Source organism: Drosophila montana, unplaced genomic scaffold, assembly GCF_035044405.1.
Source record: "Drosophila montana isolate Dmon_TW-CO22-7 unplaced genomic scaffold, ASM3504440v1 contig_1624_1, whole genome shotgun sequence".
Lineage (NCBI taxonomy): Eukaryota > Metazoa > Arthropoda > Insecta > Diptera > Drosophilidae > Drosophila > Drosophila montana.
Window position 1 is genome coordinate 1,056,910 of NW_026996559.1, and position 22,102 is coordinate 1,079,011.

Genomic DNA, 22,102 nt, shown 5'->3' on the forward strand with positions numbered 1-22,102 from the left:
ACCTGCCCAGCTCTTAAAGCTGCCTTGATATTGGTCAATGTATTTGGCCATATATTCTATATATACTACACGATATTCATAAATTTGTAGTTTGTTATTGGTTGTAAATATTGGGGGAAAGCACAGTGCGGCAAATGTTTCAAATTGCTGTTTTTTATTATTATCTTTTTTAGCAGTTCATTGATATCGGCTTTCTTGCTAAGCTTGCGTTTGGCGATATAACTATTTTTTCGAGAAAATAGAATTGAAAAACGGGCTAGAATAAGAAGCTTTACTTCTGCGTCTTTTCTGATACCAACACCAACTCGCTCCAAGAGGGGCGAAGGGGTCGGTAGCTATAAAATGAAACATACTTGATCTGTATATACTTATTAGAAGCTACATGTCAATTTTGGTGACTTTAGACATTAAAACCGAAGAGGTTTGCTTAAAAAACAGGATTTCAATATCGATTTTTATCGATTGCTTGGAAACGGGGCAAGTTATCAGAAACAAACTCGTACAGGAAGACCTACAATAATTCAAAATTTCAAGTCAGACAGACGAAAGGACGGACGGAAGGACGGACGGAAGGACGGACGGACGGACAGACGGAAGGGCGGACGGACAGACGGAAGGGCGGACGGACAGACGGAAGGACGGACGGATAGACGGAAGGGCGGACGGACAGACGGAAGGACGGAAAGACGGAAGGACGGACGGACGGAAGGACGGACGGACGGACGGAAGGACGGACGCACGGACGGATGGACAGATGGAAGGAAGGACGGACGAACATACGGAAGGACGGACGGACGAACATACGGCAGGACGGACGGACGAACAAACGGAAGGACGGACGGACGGACGGAAAGACGGAAAGATGGATGGACAGACGGACGGACATGGCTAGATCGACTCGGATTTTGATGCTGATCAAGAACATATATACTTTATGGGGTCGGAGATGCTTGCTTCTGCCTATTTCATTACATGCATTTGGTGTTGGAAGAAGATAGTTCAGGGTATCCCCTAGTCGGGCGCTCCCGACAGGAGCCTCTTACTTGTTTTTTTTTTTAATTTTATAAGTTTTTTTTGAGTTTTTAATTTTATATTGAGTCTTCGAATCGATTATATAGAAACTGAGATCTTTGTACAGGGCATCCTCTAGTCGACCAGTCTCGAGTTGTTTTTAGTTTTTTTGCGTGTTGAATCTGCCTATAATAACACATTAAAATAGAAGTTTAATATTCAACAGCGAGTGAAAATGACCGGAATTGTTGTTGGTCTGATTTTCTGTGCTTTGTTTACAGACAACACGCATTTTCATTTTCCATGTCGATGCGCTTTTCTTTTCGTTCTGGTCGTGCGCCCGAAAAGCCGCGGGGCGTTTTTATTATATGGCTACAAATTTTCATGTACTTGAACTTTGTTGTTTTTACACTTGCCGTTTTTGAATTTATGTTTTCATAAGCTTATGATTTGATACCAAATTAGATATAAATTTATTATTATGTTGCTTCTGCTGTTGTTGTTGCTGCTGTTCTTACACATAAATCGCTGCCACTTCATTAAATTTGAGTGGTGCTTTGTCTTATTTATTAACAATTAGCTGATCGTGAGCTTTGGCATGATTTACACTGGAAAAAATACGAGTCGCTTTGAACAGTTGAATAGCAGCTGGCTCTCTTTGAGAGTATTACTTTGTATACACTCATGCATTGCATAACGTAGAGAAGGAGAAATATTTGACCCTATAAAGCATATATATTCTTGATCAGTATCTAAAACCGAGTTAATTTAACCATACAAATCTCTTGAGGGAGACCCAGGACCCCCAAAGAACAAACTGGGTTAATAAATGGACTTGAACTCTGGTGTTTATCCATTGAAAATACTTTCACCTTGGACTTGAATTTCACTGCAGCTGTCTTGACGATTTGTCTCAGTGTATGAGAGGGTAATCGTAATAAATAGCATATCATTGATACAATCTGATACATTTTCCGGCTGTGTGCGTCGGTCTGCTGGCAGCAGCTGCTGACCCGTAACCAAGCCCATTAAATCATAAATAAAATGAGTAAATTTTCGTTTTTTATGACCACTTGCAGCAGCAGCAGCAGCAGCAGCAGCAGCAGCCGCCCCGCGGCGAACTCATTTTGTTCATTTGTACTTGACATATTTATGCATAATTGTTATGGGCCACGAATTATGGCCAAGGCTATATAACAAGAAGATGCCACACAATTGAAGAGCCCGGCACATGTACACCGAAATCAAATTAAGAGCCCAAAAAAGATATAATATTCAGCCAGCAAATGATAATAATGTGCGCCCCACCTGTGCCACCCGCTAATTAACAGATCTGACCGGTTGTTTTTGCTGCTGTTGGTTGTTTTTTGTTTTCTTTTTTATTCTTTAACAATATCAGCGAGTGGCAAATTCCACCTCAACTTCCAAGTGCCATTGTATGTGTATTTTATGCAAATGCCGTTTGACCCAAATACACCAAACCCACAACCAGGTCGTAACTGGCCAAAAGAAAGAATAAATATTCTCGTATTGCCGAAAAGCAAATACACTTTTTCCCATATGACGGATGATGAGAATCTCTATACATTAAACTGTTTGTCCTGACTGATTGACTGATTGATCATCAACGCAATGTCCAATAGGAAAGTGCCAGAAAGCTTAATTTGTTACTGTGTTTACTTTATGTGATGTCAATGGCCGCCAAGACGAAATTCTTGAAAATTCCACCCGAAAGTATAAGAAAATTTGTGGAAGACTTTTAAATGAAACCCTTTATGCTTACCTTCCGAATGAACTAAAACTCATTTCCAAAGGCCTTTGAAGAACACTAATGTTCGAAATTTAATATAGCTCGATTAGCTTGGTCAAAACAATAATTTTCCATGCAAGAACGTAGTTTTCAACCGCCAGTTTCTAAATTGAAATAGTGAGCCGAGCTGGCAAAGTTTAATTTGAAGCAGAGCAAGCGAAGGGGCAGACTATTTCGGCCTAAATTGATAAATATCTAAATATTTTTGCTTTGCATGTGTACAAAGATAGCACACATATTGACAAAAGGGGTATACCTCTCGAAAGAGTATATAAATGGCCAATTCGAACGATAGAAAGTGGCTAAAATAAAGGACGCAGCCATCAACTACCAGCCGGCAGCTGTCAAAGTATGACATTTGCCTATGATGAGCAGCGGATAATGAGCAGCATCTGATAATAGGCAGCTGGACAATCAGAGACAGTTCCGTTGTATACCCTATACTGGGAAGAATAGCTAGAAGGGTTAACATAACACTCCAATGGGTAACGAACCCATGTCTTATATACACTAATTATAATAAGTTTAGATGATAATCGAAGCGAATCCATTTAAAACAACGATTCCTGAGACAGTTCAGATAAAATGAGTTCGACTTTTATTACAGGGTATTTGCTAGTATACTCATGACATTAACTTTCTCACTTTACTCGCATGTGTTGATTTCCCCATAGACTCAGCCCTGGTCTGGGCGCGCCCAGGGAGCTGTTCATGCCGTTGCGATTGTTGTTATATACTGGCCAAAACAGCTCAATTAAAATTCGTATTCAATATGGAGCCGAAAGCATGCTGAAACTCGACCAAATTTAGCCTCAGACTCAAATCTCGGCCATTTACACTTACACGTTCCACTTTCACTGACCCGCGCATGTCGCGTGTCCTGCGCACGTGACAGCCATTTGACCGTGTCCCGAAGACGTTAAATTAAACCAACTGTAATTCCATGCGATTTGCATGCAACGACGAATAAGCTATTGAAGTAAAGCGAGCCACGTCCGAGTCGCCGAGTCGCTAATCAGGTCGGCCGCACGAAGTCAAACAACAAGATTTCTCTCGACCGACTATACTCTGTTCTTGAGTAGGGTATATTATGTTAAACAAAAAGAAAGTTGCCCTTTTCTAAATGCTTACATTCTTTTTCTTCTCTTAAAATAGATGTTACGCATAGGAGCAAGCTGATAAAGTGTCTAAGACTAAGTAGAGGATAACCACCTGTCGAGCATGCTCATCAAAAATACTTCATTTTTTTTTGTATAAAATTTGAGCTGCTTTGCGTTTTTCACAATTTGACGCGTGCAAGCCAAACATGGCACCTGCCTGGCTGATAGGCACATGTGCGGTTAAGGGGCACGGGCATGGGGGCAAGGGTCATGGAGCATGCGTTACGCCGGCCAGAGATTGGAGCTGCCAAAAAGGATTTCCTCTGGCTTGCGTGCCACATGACATGGCAAAGTAGAAATACGAGCCGAAGCAGTGTCCACATTGATGGCCATGCTGGCCAGCTGTTTCGGCTCAGCTTTTTTTAATGAGCCGCTCGTATTAAATTATAAAGCTGCCAAAAAAAATTGAAAAAAAAAATAAAACAAATATTTGACGCGTATTTATTTCAAACAACAACAATTTCTGACAGCCAACATATTTGGTTTTGTTTTTAATTATGTGCTCGCGATTTCTGTGCGCGTGTTTTACAGCTCTTGAACAGCCCGCGACTCGCTGGCTGCGGGGGCAACTGTTGGTCGAGCGTGGGAGGGGTCTGGATAGACACATTGATTGACATTGTGTTGTGAGCAGCTGCCGGACGGGCTTGCCATCACTTGGCTGCCTATAGGTGATGCCATCGTTCCCACAGCAATTTGAGCCACTTTGGAAATCGGAAAATTTGCTTAGCCACTCGCTAAGTAGGCGATTAAGCCATTTATGTTTCAGGCACATATGTCTATAGCGCCGCTCCCTAACTAATACAGAAAACATGTCAGTCATTTTATACACTGAGCCCATCAAATATGGTAAAAAGAGCATGTCAGTGACACAAAGAAGCATAGTCGATCCCATAAGTATATATATTCTTGATCAGGATGACGAGCTGAGTGGATTTAGCCATATCCGTCTGTACGTAAAACTATAAAGCTTGAGACATGAAATTTGAAATATATATTCTCTTATTTTAGTCCAGCAATGCCAGGTAGAGTTTTATTACTTTACTATATTTTATGCGTTTAACAAGTTTTAAAACGCGGTTTAGTCATGATTTAGCCTAGACGTGCCCCTATATAGATAGTAGGGGCACCAGAATTGATGGATTTAAAATTGAACATTTACTCATTTCCATATCTTCCAATTCAAACAAGTAAGAGGTTCTAGTCGGAAGCTCCCGACTAGGGGATACCCTTAACCCTCTTCTTCCAACAGGCGATACGTATACAATGAAAGATACTTGATATATATATACTATTCTTGAAGCTACATGTCAAGTTTGGTGACTCTAGCTCATATTATTTACCGAAATTGCCCAAATTGCCAAAAAACAGGATTTCGATATCGATTTTTATCGATTACTTGGAGACTGAGGACCTACAGCTAATTTCAAGTCTCTAGCTCTTATAGGTTCTGAGATCCTTGCGTTCATACATACGGACGGACGGACGGACGGACAGACAGACGGACATGGCTAGATCGACTCGGCTATTGATGCTGATCAATAATATATATACTTAATGGGGTCGGAGATGCTTCCTTCTGTCTGTTACATACATTTGCACAAATACAGTATACCCTTTTTAGCCATTCTTAATGGGTTCAGGCTATAAAAAATGTACTTAGCAAGGGCTTTAACCGTTTTTAAGATAAGTTGTTGTAAACATGAAATTCCAATTTTGTATTTATTTACCATGAACCGAATCATTGGAGGTGAAATGAATAAAATATAAATATAATAAAATACATATATATATACTAGCGAGTATAACCCGGCCTTGCCCGTGACACGTATGTTATAAAATCAATGTTCTCAAACAAATTTGAAATGATTTTGAAACTGATCGAATGGTAAACAAATAACTTTCATACAAACGTTTCCTACCACTGTTGTGAGTGGAATTTCCCAAATCGCTGAAACACGTCTTCATTACATTCTTATGTAGAGCTTTGAAAATAAGTTTGAAGCAAATCGGACACAATTTAAAACTTCGCACAACAAATCTTTGAGTCGCATTCCACCCGAAAAAGTTTGGATTCTGCGAAAAGTGTGAAACACGTCTCAAATGATTTTTCTTATAGATCTTTGGAAACGAATTTGAGCGCGAAACGTCACCCACCCAATCTTTGACCTCCATTTCCACCAAGAAGGAACGGATTTTTCGAAAAGTGTGAAACACCCCTTAAATGAATTTGAACAAAGATCTTTGAAAATGAGTTTGGGGCCGATCGGATGGTAAACAAAAAACTTTCATACAACCGTTTTCCGCCAATTTACTACTGTTGCGGGTGGAATTTCCCAAATGGCTGAAACACGTATACATTAAGTTCTTATGTAGAGCTTTGAAAATAAGTTTGAAGAAAATCGGACACTACTTAAAACTTCGCCCAAAAAATCTTTAAATCGCATTTCCCCCGAAGAAGTTTGAATTCTGCGAAAAGTGTGAAACACGTCACAAATGATTTCTCTAATAGATGTCTAGAAATGAATTTGACCGCGAAACGTCACCCACCAAATCTTTGACCTCCATTTCCACTTGCGGGTGGAATTTCCCGAAAACCCGTCTTAACGTGCACCTACATCACATAAGGTAGCTACAGTGAAAATTTCAGATTCCTAGCTCTTACGGTTTGGGCTGTGCGTTGATCACCAATCAGTCAGTCAGTCAGGACAAACAGTTTTATATATAGAGATATATACTGTTTGGTTTGTTTCAAGTTCAAATCCTATCGAGGGAACTATTTTCTTATTTATTTTTATTATTGCTTAAGCAAACAGCGCGTAGCGCGAGCTGCATTTGGTGTTGGTAGAAGGGGGTTCGGGGTATCCCCTAGTCGGGAGCTGCAGACTAGAGCCTCTTACTTGTTTTACCTAATTTGAATATACAGCCATTGTCATTGGTATTTAAGCTTACTCTTCTTCTACTGCCTGTTGAGTAATGTTCCTGTCGGTGTTTAGCCTAATTTTAGCTCAACTAACAATTTGAGGGCAGCAACATTAAAGCGAAATCCGTGTCGGCAGCTTGTCGACAATATATAATATGTATATATATTTATGGACTAGACATTCCGATGCTTGATTTATTGTTTTTTCCAGTAAAATGCAATCAGTAGCTTTCATGCACCAGCAGTTGCAGTGTAAGTCACAACAATTTGCATGTCCCAGCATGTGTGTGTGTGTGTGTGTGTGTTTGTGTGTGTGTGTGTGCTGCTCTGTTTTTTACCGCTTGTCATAACAGATATGTTAAGGCAAGCGTTGAAGCTACTGACATGGTGCCACGTTGCGTATGCGCATTATGTGTATTTAAGTAACACGCAAAGAACACATACCGCACATACACACACACACACTCACACACACACACATACACATATAGAGCGGATCATCAATCAACGCCGTTTTGACATGCAAAATTCTGCACGCAACTTAGAATCGAAAGGATTTAAGGGAACTCAACTAAATGTCCCGGCAAGTCCAAATTAAATTGCCAAAGTTGTTTGCGTGTCGAAGAAAACCAAAACAAGACAGAACGGCTAAATACGGCACACCGAAGATTGAATACCCTTCTTGAGATCAAGGAACCATCTGATGTATAAGATATATATGTTTGTATATCAAATATGTAGGAAGCGAATAGTAAAGCTCGTTATTGCCAAGTTTGATCGTGATATCTCGAAAAACAGAAAAATTGGTCTCACAAGAACTTTTTTTCTCACCCTTTCTTCCTATAGAACTATATGATATTCGAAATTGTTACTAAGATATCAAAGCAAATAAATTATTTTAAACAGAGAAATATTTGATATACTAGTCCGATGATAATATTCCCAAGTTTAGTCAAGATACCTTAAGAAACCAAAAAAACCAATCATACGAACGCCAAGGTATGCAAATTGCCTGGCATGTGGTTAAACTACTGCCCTGTCAGCCCCCTCAAGCCGATCCCAACAACCCCCCCCCCTCCCACCCGCTCTCTTTCTTTCTCTCTGCCAGCATATGCATTGCACGCAAATGTGTTTTCTTTTTTTCGGTCACTGCGGTCGTCGGTCTCGAGGCGCCAAGATGCCCCCCAAAGTAGTTCGCATTGTTATTCTGGTTTCTCGTTTTTTGGGCTACTCACTTCGTAATTGCAGTGAATTATGGTGAATTCATTTTGCAACGATTTAATTAGGGTTGCAGAGCGTTTTAAGCCCTTAACTAATTGCGCAGGGCTGGCGATTTAAGTTGTGCCTGAACATTAAAATCATGAGTTCGATTCATTTGTCAACCTCTTTCGAATTGTCAAGTATTAAATTGCCTTCAGCTTCATTTATTTTTGTTCCCTGAAGCAAAAATGACAAAAAAGGCGCAAATGCATTTTGTGAGAAAAGGACTTCTCTGAGCCCAATAAATAAATATATTTCTAATTTAAGCCGTGGCCGTAGTCCGTCAATCTTATCGAAAATTGGAATGTGCAGATTGTATATATATATATATATAGATTGTATATAATATATATATATATATATGTATATCATATATTACTTAAAAATCGAGAGCTATCGATTTATTTTTGATAGTTTTCCTTACGCTCTAATTTTACCAAAGCTTTTGTTTTAAATGGCCTTAAATGTTGGTTTTTATTCGTTTAAATAATTACCAGTTAACAACAAGGCGTGAAAGCTTAAAATGTGAGCAGGTTGTCTGCACAGCTATTTCAAGGACCACACGGCACCCACCATCAGCAGATGGTCAAGGCTTACGAACAACCCCTTTTAAAAGCTTTAACTTGTTGAGAATTGCAAGCGACAAGCAACAAATCAACAGCAAAACGAACAAAACCAATATCCACTTGCAATGTGTGTGCCTGTAGAAGGATGTACAACCGGGTCAGAGTTTGTCCTACTCATAATTTATTCGATATAACGCTTTTCATTTATCTCAAAATTGTTTTCCTTACCAAAACAGAAAAGTTGAAATAATAACTCGTATACTAAAAAAAGAGAGAAACTATGAAAAAATATATTCTGTTATATCATTATTATATTATTTTAATACTTATGCACATATTCCACGTTTTTATGCCAGTTTTTATATACGAGTGCATTTAAATGTTTGTCATAAATTACGAATTCAAATTTCAATTATGTTAATATGTCGAATGTTTTGTTATGGGCCACTTCCTGCTGCTAAGTGCCAGCTATTGCTCCAACAACAACAATAACAACAATAACTAAACCAACAACAAAACAATACTAAAAACAAAAACAAAATAAAACCTTGACACGCCAACTCTCCATAAACTTTTGCACTTGGCTTTGATTTCACTCGAATTTCTTTTAATAAATTTTTTTTTGGCGGGTTTTATTCAGCCGCGTAAAATACAACAACACCTATATGTGTGTGTGTGTGTGTTCGTCTGGGCAGAACAAGAAATAATACGTTAAATAAATAAATAACGCATATAAACAAATTGCGAGCACATTTCGTAGTTTATTATTTTATAATAAATTGTGAAAATTATTAATGCGAGTTTTGAATAGATAGTTTATTTTTGCCGAGCCGCAGCAACTACAACTACAACAGTTTACAAATTATTTTTGATTTCGTTTTATTTTTGGTTTCCAGCAACAAGCGATATAAAAAAAATACGAGAAAACAAACCGAGCCAAAAATCAAATGGAACAAAGCAAACATCTGCAGAATTCTTCAAATTTATTTGCTCGCCGAAAAAAAGAACAGCCACAACAACAGCAACAACAACTGCCTATACGTTAAATATGTTAAATAATTTTACTTTATTTGCTTTTTTTTGTGAGCCGTGGGCTGTGGTACGCCAAAAATTACTCATACGCCGCATTGGGCTAGCGGTTGGCTACTGTAAACTGAAACAATGCGGCCAACACCAAAGTGCGGCTGGCCGCAAGAAAAAACGGCAAAGAAAGTAGCGATCAGGTGTAACCGACTGCCCAATACACTCTCATAACAGACTAGCCGCAAGATTTATAAAAAGATCATGATCTTTCGAAAATCAAGAGATCTTCATATCAAATGAAGTCAAAGATTTTCTCTGATATCTTCAACTGAGAACAAGTACTTGTTACCCTGCCCATTGCCAATTTTTGCTCAGCAATCGAATTCATCTATTTTTCACTTTTTAACCAAAACCAATATACTCTTTTTACTTTGGTGAACGAGTATAAGCAGTACGCTGAGCGAAACACGGCAAGCTGGTGTTGTTGCAGTGCCCGTTCCATCTGTCCGTCGTTTGCATGTGAGCCTTGACTGGAGACGTGGCTTTTATCTGGCCAGCGGCAATGACAGCTGGCATAAAGTTAGAAAGCCAGAAGAAAACTGCGTGTAGGTGTGTATACACCTGAAGATAAACATATTGCAAATGAAAGTCGTGCAATTTGCATTCGAATCGCTGTAAATGCCCCAAATTATGGCACCGTGGCAAGTTTTCGATTTACCAGCTGCCAATGCGAATGCTTGAGTTTCTCCCGAGAAACTTGAAGTAATTTGCACTTATTTTCTTAAGTCGCAGCATTCTTGACTGCTGTGAGCATAAGTAAAAACAATATATATATATATTTTTTTTTGTCACGCTTTCAGTTTTTTTTTATTTAAATATTCAAACTAACTTTCGGCGTTGCACAAAGAAACGCACCTGACAAAAAGAGTTTGGAGTAACTTGAAAGCGAAAGAAAAAAAATATTTTAATTGTAAATTTAAAGCTTCTTTGAAAAATTCAAATTTCCTTCGTGGAAAATGGGAATCAAAAGTTGTATTTAATTGGTTAAGTTGTTGTACTTTGTTGTACTTTTGGCAACAGAGTTATTTTTCTGGCAGAGAATGCCCGACTTGTAGACACTCTTCAACGTAGCTCTGGGTTTATTGTCTGATATTATTATATACCAAAAAATGTTACTCCTGTCTGACTGACAAATTGACGGATTGATTATCAAAGAAAAAAAAGAAAATTCCACACTCAACTATGGAAAACCGGTGTATGAAATATTTAACCAAGAGCTTTAAACTAGTTTGCAAAGATCTTTGTACAAATACATTTGAAACATGTTTTACACTTTTGGCAAAATCCACCCGTCTGGGTGGAAAACGAGTGATTCAAGATTGTATTCAAGTTTTGTCCGAACAGCGAATACGTATTGCATAAATTGTTGGAATATCCACTGCCAAGATAAAAAAAATGCTCGATCCGGTCTGCTACAAAGAAAGTAATTATCCCGAAAAGAGAAGACCGGTAAATATTATGTAAATTGCACACGGCAATATGGATAGTGGAGAGGCCAACGATCTGAACAATTTCGCAGACATCACATGAAAATGCCAACTGAATTTGGTCGTTGGCGGGGGGGCAAGATTTGCTTCTATTTATAGGAAATGGCACGCGATGAAAATCTCAGCGAGCCGTGCGAGTAATTCGTATTGTTGTTGTAGTTGGTTTTAATTTTAATGGCGCCTACCGCATAAATCTGTCCAATTTTGTCACCTGGCTGTCGTCGGGTAATTTGTTAATTCATATCAAGGCACACAAGCACACACACGAATATAGTTTGGGGGCGCCAGTTGCTGGCCAGAAGCGAGTGGGCGGAGCGTCATCGACTCTGCGGCGTCTGCAAAATGTTCATCACCAATGTGTGTGAGTGTGTGGGTGTGTGTGTGTGTGGGTGGGTGGGTGTGCGTGTGTTTGTGTGACTGACATATGTAGAAATTGATAAAGTTTTTTGTTGCGTGTAAAATGCGTAAATAAAATCGCTCAACGGCTCTTGGCCGCCCTCTCTAAAAAAGGCCAGCATCAAAAAAGCCAAAGTCATTTTGCTTTTTTTATATACCCTGTAACCATGGGTAATAGTTTTGTGAAAATGTATGGAACAGGCAGAAGGTATACATATTTGTGATCAGGAAGATGAGCTCAGTCGATCAAACTATGTCCGTTTCTTCGTCCATTTGTCTGAAATTTGATATGCATATACATATATGCCCAGAATGAGTTTATCACACTTCGATATCTCGTTATCGATTTTTAGACTTGGCTTTTCAAGCATAACTCAAAAAGTATAAGAGCTATAGACACAAATCTTGGTATGTGGGTTCTTGTATAGTAAACACAGACAACAAATATTTCACATTTTTAATGCTTTCCCTCGTTCTTTACGAGTTTGAAAAATATCGCACTTTTAATGCAAGTGCTTTGTGCTTTGGTATATACATACATTTGAGTGTTATATCAAAGACCTGAAAATTGTATAAAGATCTAGGGATAAGCGTGTACATATATGCATATATATGAGTATTCGTACATACTATAAATACGTATAGAAGAAAGTAGCAGCGGCAACTTGTCGCAAGGTTGAGGGTATCTTCTAGTCGATCACTCCCGACTGGAGCACTCTTGCTTTTCTTTGCGGCCAAGTGATTTTATGACTTACACCATATACATATTTGTTCATACGTATGCATACATATACACTTACGTTTCTGGCTGCCTTTGTTTTTGTTGTAAATAAATTGAAAATGTGCAAACTGACAGCTCGACACTCGATTTGTATGCCTTATGCGTGAGGACTGACCCACAAAAATCAAATATAACATCGAAGAGCAGAACTTTGTCTCATGGTCATCACACCCCACTGACGCCCACCCCCCTCGCCCATCCCACAAAGAATACCCCCACAAACTAATACACTTAAACACTTTGCAAACTGTTTGCATGGATGCGACGGGCATCGATGGATGCGATTCTCATTCGCAATTCGGATATGTCGCTTGTCATTCTCGAGTCATTTGCACGCATCCAATTTATATATTTCTCGTTCGTCCTTTTTTTTTTTGTTTTCCAGGGTGTTGACATGATTGGAATTTGCAAAGAGCACAAAGTGTTGCATAGCGCCAGGCGTCACAACAGAATTGTTTCATTAAACGTCATGAAAACGAAATTGCGGTCAATGGCGCTCCAAATAGAATACTCCCATTAAGCCTAGGGCAAAGTGAATGACATGTGAAACTAGTGTTGAGCCAAGACCATTCCCCAAGCTCCCATAAATAAAGCGCTGCTATCTGCGCTACAGTTAGCTGATCCTTACGAAAGCCCTTTCAAGCTAACGCAAATGTTGCCAAACTTATCATCATTTGGGGTAAGTTAAATTTTTCAAAGTGTTTCGATGTGTTCTTCAGTTTTTAAGGCAACGCTTTGTATACCCTTGCCGCGGGTGTTATCATTCAATCAAGATCTTGGTAAAGCAGACCTCCCAGTTTCTGTAAAGCCTAAATATTCTTGATAAGTATTGAGAGCTCCGCTGCTTCAACCATTTCCTGCCTATCTGCCTGTTTATATGCAAGCTAGTCTCACAGTCAACACATATTTTGACATCGGACCACGTTTCGCTCAAGACGTCTTTGTGGCTCATATACTATACAGGACTAGTGATGCCATTGACTATTCCACATAATGCGGCCATTTAAAGTCGCCTCTTTGTAGTATTTCAATTTCAAGACGCGCCGCGCCAAAAAGCAGGCAACAAAAATTTGACAGGAAAGCAAAGTTTTGGTCAAACAAAGCGACGCACAATCAAATGGCCGCTTGTCACACGGTTAATGCGCGCCTGGCGTGATTTCCCGTGTGTGTGTGTGTGTGTGTGTGTGTGTGTGTTGGTCAGTTGACTTTTGGCCAAAATCAAAACGTAAACATCCGGAATGTGGCCGTGCCTAGTTCCTGGTCTCATTTCGGTGGCAAGAAATTGGCTTAATATAAAATCATGTATGTCTGCGCCTGGATGGCTTAGTTAATCAGATAACACACACACACACACAACCACATACACATCCATGTCTAATTGCCTTCTTCTTTTTTTGGCCAACAACTTAATTTCTTTGGCCCTGCCAGTAGCTGCCAAAGGTGACTCGAGCATTTGATAAAGCGAATAATTTGTACGTGATGCGAATCGATAAAGCTGCGCGATTTACGAAAGCAACGCCTTAGCCTTAGTGCCTCGCACAATATATGCTAATCAAAATGATTTATAGGCAGATTCCCCATAATGGCATAATGACAGACTTCAAGCAACCACCAAGCCAAGCCATATGGTATGTGTGTGTGTTGTGTGCGTGTTGTTGTCCGTGTGCTGCTTGAGATATCGCTGAAAATCCACTTGAAGCCTCAATACATTGCCTAATCCTAATTCCATTGGGGGTGGGCTTAATTAATAAATTAACTCTGGCTGTTGACAGCCACTAAAAAAGAGGAGCATAAAACAGATAAATGTCGATTGTTTCATGGACAAAGTTGTCAGCACAGCACAGAGCTAAAGCGATTAAAAGTTCAGCAGCAACTGTTCCACAAAACACTTTCAACCCCATTTCGTCAAATAGAGCAAATGGTGTATTAAACCACAGAAGCTTAGAAGATTAGCCAGGAAAACTAAGCAATTGTTTAGTTGCTGAAAGACTATTGGCGAAATGCAAGAGAAAGTGTTCACTAGAACACGTCTGTACGCAGTAAGGCTTTCAAGGTCGGCATTGAAGCTGCCTTTATACCCTTGCAGCGGCAGTTATAACTTTAGCGCAAATTGTGTAAAGCTCCAAAGTAGACTTCTTGAAGCCCACAAATTATATTATAATTAATTTATTATAAAGAAACTTTCTGTTGAAAGATGCCAAAAAAACCTTAAGCCGAAGCGATGCAAGCCCTGTAATTCAATTTATTTTTATACTATGAACTGAACCTGATGCCAAAGATTTGCACAGAAAATAAACGAACCAAGATACGATGCAAATCACAAAACTTTTTTAAATAGTGTAATTTGAATAAGAAACTTTCCATGGTAGCGCAGCCCCAAGACATAAATAACTTGTGCCCAACCAATGCACTTTTTTCGCCATATTTGGTAGATGACAATTTTGGGCAGAAATTAAAATTTTATGAAAATATATTCCATACAACGGGCATTAATAAATAAAAGATTGATTTCTTTACAATTTTGAAAATATGTTTATTAAAAATCAAAGTCAGAACCAGCTTCACGCACCGAACTTGAAAGAAAGGAAGCTGGTTCGAAGCGTTAAACATAACAACAACTATTTCACTTATTTTTGGCAAAACTTGAGAATATCGGATTTTAACATTAACATGTATCTATGTAGGGCTTAAATTGTCAATAATTGAGTTAAACTTATGAACAATGACATTGGCTCAGATGTACCTGAGTGCATGAATGTGCGCTAGGGTATTTGATATTCGACAACGTATTTGGAGAACGTAAATCCTTGCTTTGAGGGCTTTATAGTGTTCACTTGATGTGTTGGCTCACAGATGATTTCCGTTCGCAACTTTACAAATGTTCAAACCCGAAACCAAAAGCCATATTGTGCTATATTATGTGCGCTTGTGTGCGTGTGTATGCGGTCATGTATCTGTGTGGCATTCACTTCCGTTTCATTTGGTAAGCGAGACTGGCAACAGAATGCAAGCTTATGCCAAACGTGGCGACTGCCACAAGCTGCAGGATTAACCTTAAGTGAATGCAAAATGAATGCTCTGCAGGCAGAGAAGCAGAAGAACAAGAGGTTGTTGCAACTGTTGCCATGCGAGCAGCAGCAGCACAGCTGGAGCCCTGTGAGTGCAGCGTCGATATGTCTTCTGCTTCGCTGGCTTGCCAAAGATTACGCATACGCACCGAGAAACAAAAACACCTCAGCTGCCCTCGACCTCGGCTGCCGTCTGTTGCTGTTGCTGGAGTAGATGATGAGGCCACATTTTATTTTTGGTACTTGGCCTGTCTCAGCCAGTTCATTATGTACTCGGACGACGATAGCCCAAATCAAAAGGCAGCGAAACATAAAACAAATGCTCACAATTCGTATTCTTATTGAAATTCAAATTTTCAACAATTTGATGATCAATTTGGCATCAAAGTGCGCGTAATTGGCCAACATCTGCTGTGGGTGGCGGGCCTCCCTCTCTCTCTCTCTCCCTCTCTCTCTCTCTCTTCCTCTCTCTCTCTCTGTGTGTAGGCTTTTCTCTATGATTAATTCATGGCAATTGCTCACTGATCAAATTCGAAGCGCTAGGCAGCATAAGGTATTGACTATGCGCGACTTGGTCAAATGGCTGGCTAAAGGTTCAGTTTGAATGCTTGCCCATGAATCAGGCACTGAATGGTCGAAAAAGTGGCATGCCAGCAATTTAATTGCCAACAAATTAAAAGTCAAATGATAAATGAATCCATGTTTCGGTTAATCGGCAGTAAATGATTTGTTGCTGAAAACTGAACTCGAACTCAGACAAAATAAACAATAAATTCTGACGCATATTTTAACCCGAGTGCAATTAACAACTATTTGTATTTACACAAGGAAAATATTAAATTTTTGGCTATTTTGAGCAATTTAAAGACAACTATTTTCCAAATTGAAATCCATCAAAATATGCACTTAAATTTGGAATGTAATTAAAATACAAATAAATGTGCATTTAAAATCAAAGATATGCATAAATTGGATATGAAGAAATTCCAAATTTTTATGTCTTAGCTATAAGTACCATATTTTATTCATATTTATATATAACCTAAGTAGTTCTGACGGTTTCTCAATGAACAACTTTTAGGAATGTTTATGTTAGAAATAAATATATTTTAATTTAAATTTGTAAATTTTCCAGTTCTTGATGTTTTTTTTTAGTAAAAATGTAGACCGTTTTGTTGATTGAAAATTTAATAGCACCAAAATGTTTCCAGTTCATGGTTCATACAACGACACACACGGCTTCAATTGAAGGCCTGCCTCATTAGTGCATCAGAAATTGCAGCAGGAAATTGATGAGCGCAAAAAAGTCCAAAAGGATATCGTAGACATGGCAACCGCCGTCGGTATAAAAACTTGTAAAGCACCAATGATATTGAGTAGCAGAAGCTGAAAACGTGCTAGAGGAATCCATATATAATTTATAAATGCTATTCAAATGGCCCTCAATGAAATGGTTGAAATCCAACGTGATTCATTCGCGTTCCCTTCATATAAACGAATTTTAAAGGATCTTCAAGCTAAAGCTAAACGTCCAACATTAGAAATTTTCTAAAGTCAAAATCTTTATTATTTAGGGTTATTTGCTGAAAACATTCATAAATAATAGCACAATTTCATTGAAAGTTTCTTTTGTTTTTATATTTAAATATGAAATAAATAGTTTTGATTTTCAAAAATTCGTTATACATTATTTTTTCATGAGCTCGGACCCAATTTAAATTTCACCCATACAAATGTATGCAAATTGTGGACTCGTTTTACGGCATTTCAATTAAGGACCAACTTTTTCAGTCCCAATGGGGGGCTCCGTTAAGCGGAGTTAGGTGTACATCAAATGCATAAATGGGCCAACTCTGGGCTCCGCTTGGCAAAAAGGAACAAATAGAGGTTATAGTCGGGAGCTCCCGACTAGGGGATACCCTGAACCCTCTTCTTCCAGCAGGCGATAGGTATAAAATGAAAGATACTTGATATATATATACGACTCTATAAGCTACATGTCAAGTTTGGTGACTTTAGCTCATATTATTTACCGAAATTGCCCAAATTGCCAAAAAACAGGATTTCGATATCGATTTCTTGGCAACGGGGCAAGTTATCGAAACAAACTCGATCTACGCGGGGACTAGGAGGACCAACAGCTAAAATTTCAGTCTCTAGCTCTTATAGGTTCTGGATCCTTGCGTTCAGACATACGGACAGACGGACAGACAGACAGACAGACAGACGGACATGGCTAAATAGACTCGGCTATTGATGCTGATCAAGAATATATGTACTTTATGGTCGGAGATGCTTCCTTCTGCCTGTTACATACATTTGCACAAATACATTATACCCTCTTTAACCATTTTCAATGTGAAGAGTAGCAAACAAATATTTTAAAACCGGTAAGTTCCGTAATTTAATAAACTTGATTCGCAGTGGGCGTGGCCAGAATATTTTTACCCAATTTGTAACTTTAGCTCTAAGACTGTGAAATATACATATAGATTTATCTTTCCCCAAGCGGTGTGGTCATATATCTATTCGAGGTATCTAGCTTCTTTAGATTTAAAAAAAAGTGGGTCAAAGTGCGTATTGCTGAAAGTTGTCACATATTCCCCTAATTAAGCACCTAGTGCCGTAGTGTGGATGTGGATGTGTATGTCATGTTATGTCCCGAGAAAATAAAACAAGTTTGAACTGTTTGTTGAATTATTATTGCAAATCTAGAAGATCAACAAAAAAAGGGTTTTCAAAGCTCGAAACACCGCGATCTTATTATCATTATTTTGGCTCATTTAATGTCGTTTACCAACAGAACCTAAAAACAAAAACCATAAAATTTATATATTTTATAGATATTGATTTCAAATTTAATATATCTATGCTTAAAAACGTTGGTCTTGACTGTTTGTATACAACTTTTTCTTTAGCATCCTTTCATTTGAGTTTTGAGTGATTCACGCTTTTCAGGAACTCCACAGTTCCTTCGTGGAATTGGGGAACAAAGTGGAAATGGTGGTTGCAATTTTTGAGTTGAAGCTCCATGTCGGAGAATATTTAGGCAAAAATAATTGGAGACAACGATTTTTGAGGCGAATTTTAACCCTCAGCCATATCAAACTTATATTTAAGGATATACTTAAGAAATATATAAAAACGTGTATCAACGCTTGTGAAATTTCCGGAAATGATTGGGTACAACTTTATTGTTTACCAACCAATCGGCTTCAAACTTATTTTTTAAGATTTTTGTGATAATTAATTTGAGACGTGTTCATGCTTCTTGCAGTCTAACCCCTCGCTGCGTTCCCAGACAGGCGGTAATCGACTCAGCTCGATCAAGAATACTTTAGGTTGTCGGAAATGCTTTCTTCTGCCTATAGCAAAGATTTGCACTCAGATTGTTTACCGTTTTTACCCACTTAAATGGGTTCAGGGTATAAAATAGGTTTATTTTCTGATAGGCTAAAACTTAAAGCTTAATTTGGCAAAGACTTCGACGATTTTATTATTGGGCTATAATCCTGATAGGAAACTGGGCACAGCCAGTTGCTCTGTTAACCTATAAATGAAGTCAGAGCCATTTGAAATTGTGTTTTTTATATGCTTTCATAGCACTTGCCATTAAGTTGCGTGAGTATCTAATACAATGATTAAAAAGCTGTTATAGAAAATTGACATTATTCAGCTTATTTTAAATTTTCAACAAGGTTCTTAAGTTTTTCATCTAATCAATGGAATCTACATGCATACTATATGTATTTTCATTCATGTAGATTTGTTATTTTTCGGCATAATAATATATTTTGTGCCGTGTGTGTAGTTTTTCGACTATCTCAGGAATGTAAACACAAATCACTATTAAATATATAATATGTATTTATATATATACTTTTATATATGTATATTTACTTGTGTGTGTGTGTAGTAAGGTGGACTCCTCAAAGCTAAATGTGGCTATACTCTACAAGAGAAAGTTAAGAAGTAAACATAAAGAAGAGCCCAAGCAGCTGGCCCACTCTTGGCTGGGATCTTTGTGTTTAGTGGGCTCAGGCTCAGAAAATTGGTAGCGGATAACAAATGTGACAGGGACACGACAATTGGTCATATGTCACTTGGCTCGTGGTGCGAAAGCCGGATGCCGACAATTAGTGCTGCTAATGAGAGTGGCTGCACTTGGTGCCGGCGGCGTCGTTGGCGATGCAGTCATGGATGGATATTGACTTCATTATTGGCCAATTGAGGGGAGACCAATAAATGACGACGTCATTGGCCAAAATGTAAATGTTTAGACAAAAACTATTTAAACTTGTCTAAATGCTTGCACACCCAAACACAGACACTCACACACACACACACACAGACATGTCGGGCTATGGTTGTGGCTGCGGTCAATGTGGGCAATGATGCAGCGCATCCAGCCCAGTCCGACTGGAGATGAATATGAAATGTATAGCAATTGGGCGCGTATATTGCGTCGGCGTTCGAACAGAGAGACGGCAATTGGCGTGGGCGTGGCAGTTACGGTCGGCACTTAAATAATGCACAGAATAGTTTTATGTCTTAATTATGAGCTAATTTTTAGTATTTTCTCAGCAATAAATCTGTGTGTTGTTCTCTGCGCACAGGCAAACAAAAATTTAACGCCCAGTTCCAGAACAAGTTGTTGTTGTTATTGTAAATTTCAACTATTTCAAATTTTTTTTAAAATATGCAAATGATTTGTTTGTTTGTTTGTTTGTTTGTTTGCTTGTGACTTTGCTTGTTTGCATGATGCGAGCGAACGAGCGAGGCGCGTTTCATGTGTTGTCAAATTAGTTAGCTTACCAATCCGCCCACACCGCAATAGATGGACAGCGAGACAAGCAATCCGATGTGATTCAAAGCTGACTTCCATTTGAGCGACTGCCAGCAGGCGGAGCTGCGACTACAAATGCCGCCGCCGTTCTCGACAGCCTCCGCACGGCGATCCAAATGCTTGAGCTTCTCGAGCAGCTCAGTGTTGGCCTCATCCTGCGGGTCGTAGTCGTTGGGCGATCTGGCCTTGGCGGGCATCGCTTTGCACTACGTGTTGTTAATATTTACAAATTGCACTTTCTGATTTGGCAGTGGTCCCATCAATTAACTGGCGACCAGCGCCCGCCGCTTAAACTGCCTCGAACCATTGCAGTAAATCCCAATGATTTTTAATTTAATCCCAATTAATTTCACTAGCAGCTCGCACGCAATTTAAATACGCGCCAAGTAAAACGTACCGTCGCGAATTGACACCCGAAGCAGCGAACAGCCAAAGGAAACCAAAAGCAACCGCACTCGACGACGGCCAACGAGGCGTATGAGCAACGGCAACGGCAGCGGCAGCGACAGCCTTAGCCGTTTAACAGAATTGTTTGCAATAACAGCGCCATTTTGAGTCTAACAGAACTTTGGCATATTCACAATACTGTTAAACGTTACAGTATGGTAAAATTACTTATTTCCTAATTGCCTATGCTCGGAATGTTTGAATCAGAATATATACATAGCTTAATTGAACCAACTTAAAAATGAGTATAAAGTGGCATCTCTTAACTGTTGCTAAAATGAAATGGTTTAATATGTATTTCCCGATTGCCTTAGTTAAATGCTTTACGCAGTCTACCAATTCCCATAACATTGTCGAAACTGGAACGATTTCTAATCCAATATGTTCTAAAGTTTACATTTTTTAATTCTCGATTGGTAAATTTATTTCCTACTTACTAATAATCGGGAAAACCATTTTTGTAGTCCTTTTTCATATTTTTACTCCATAAAGTTTATGCTTGATCATAATCAAACGGCTAGTTGATAAGGCCATATTCGTCTAAAAAGTCGAACAACATTATCTGGTAGACAGTAAAATATATTGTCCCAGAAAAAAACTTATCAATTATCAATTTTAAATTCAATTTAGATCGCTTCAAATATTTGGACAAAAACCTATATCATAAAGTATTAAAATTTTGTATATCAACTCAAGCGTCACTATAACCACCCGTTTTTATGTTAAATAACATAATTTAAGTTTTTCTGAATTAACATTAAAACGTATTCTGAGAATATAAAACGAAATATATAAATCAAAGCTAACAGCTGCATGAATTCGGAATTTGAATGTATAGAATGCACATTAACTGCTCATAAGAAAAAACAAAATCGAAAGCTAACTCAAGGAATTTCAATTGAGAGGAAGTTTTAATACCATATATGTAGTAATTTGGATATACAATGTTATGATGAACTAAAAATAGAATTGATTCGTTAAAAAAGGGTAAAGACCAAGATTCGGAGCTATAATATTATTAAGAGCTTCAACTAGAATTGATTCCATTAAAATTGGAAAAAGAAAACAAGACTTGGGACTTAGGTTTATGAGCCGAATGTTAAGGCTAGACAGTGGTTGAAACCGTTAACAGCGCAACAGTTTTTCGGACTTGCGGAATAGATGTGGAAAGAAAATAGCATGATATAAACCGATTAGGAATTAAATTATAAGACATCCTATAACCAAGAATTACTGTGGATAGCTTCTGTAAATAGAATTGAAGTTA

General features: G+C 38.5%; 1 protein-coding gene across 1 annotated transcript in view; it reads right to left on the reverse strand.

Moving 5' to 3' along the window:
* Positions 1 to 20,866, reverse strand: part of LOC135440526 (TWiK family of potassium channels protein 9) — a 31,052-nt gene extending 10,186 nt beyond the window's left edge. Inside the window, exon 1 of the mRNA XM_064699742.1 lies at positions 20,358 to 20,866. Within this exon, the coding sequence (XP_064555812.1) occupies positions 20,358 to 20,585 (228 nt within the window). The 5' untranslated portion in view covers positions 20,586 to 20,866. The remainder of the gene's footprint in view (positions 1 to 20,357) is intronic.
* Positions 20,867 to 22,102: the final 1,236 nt, after the last annotated feature.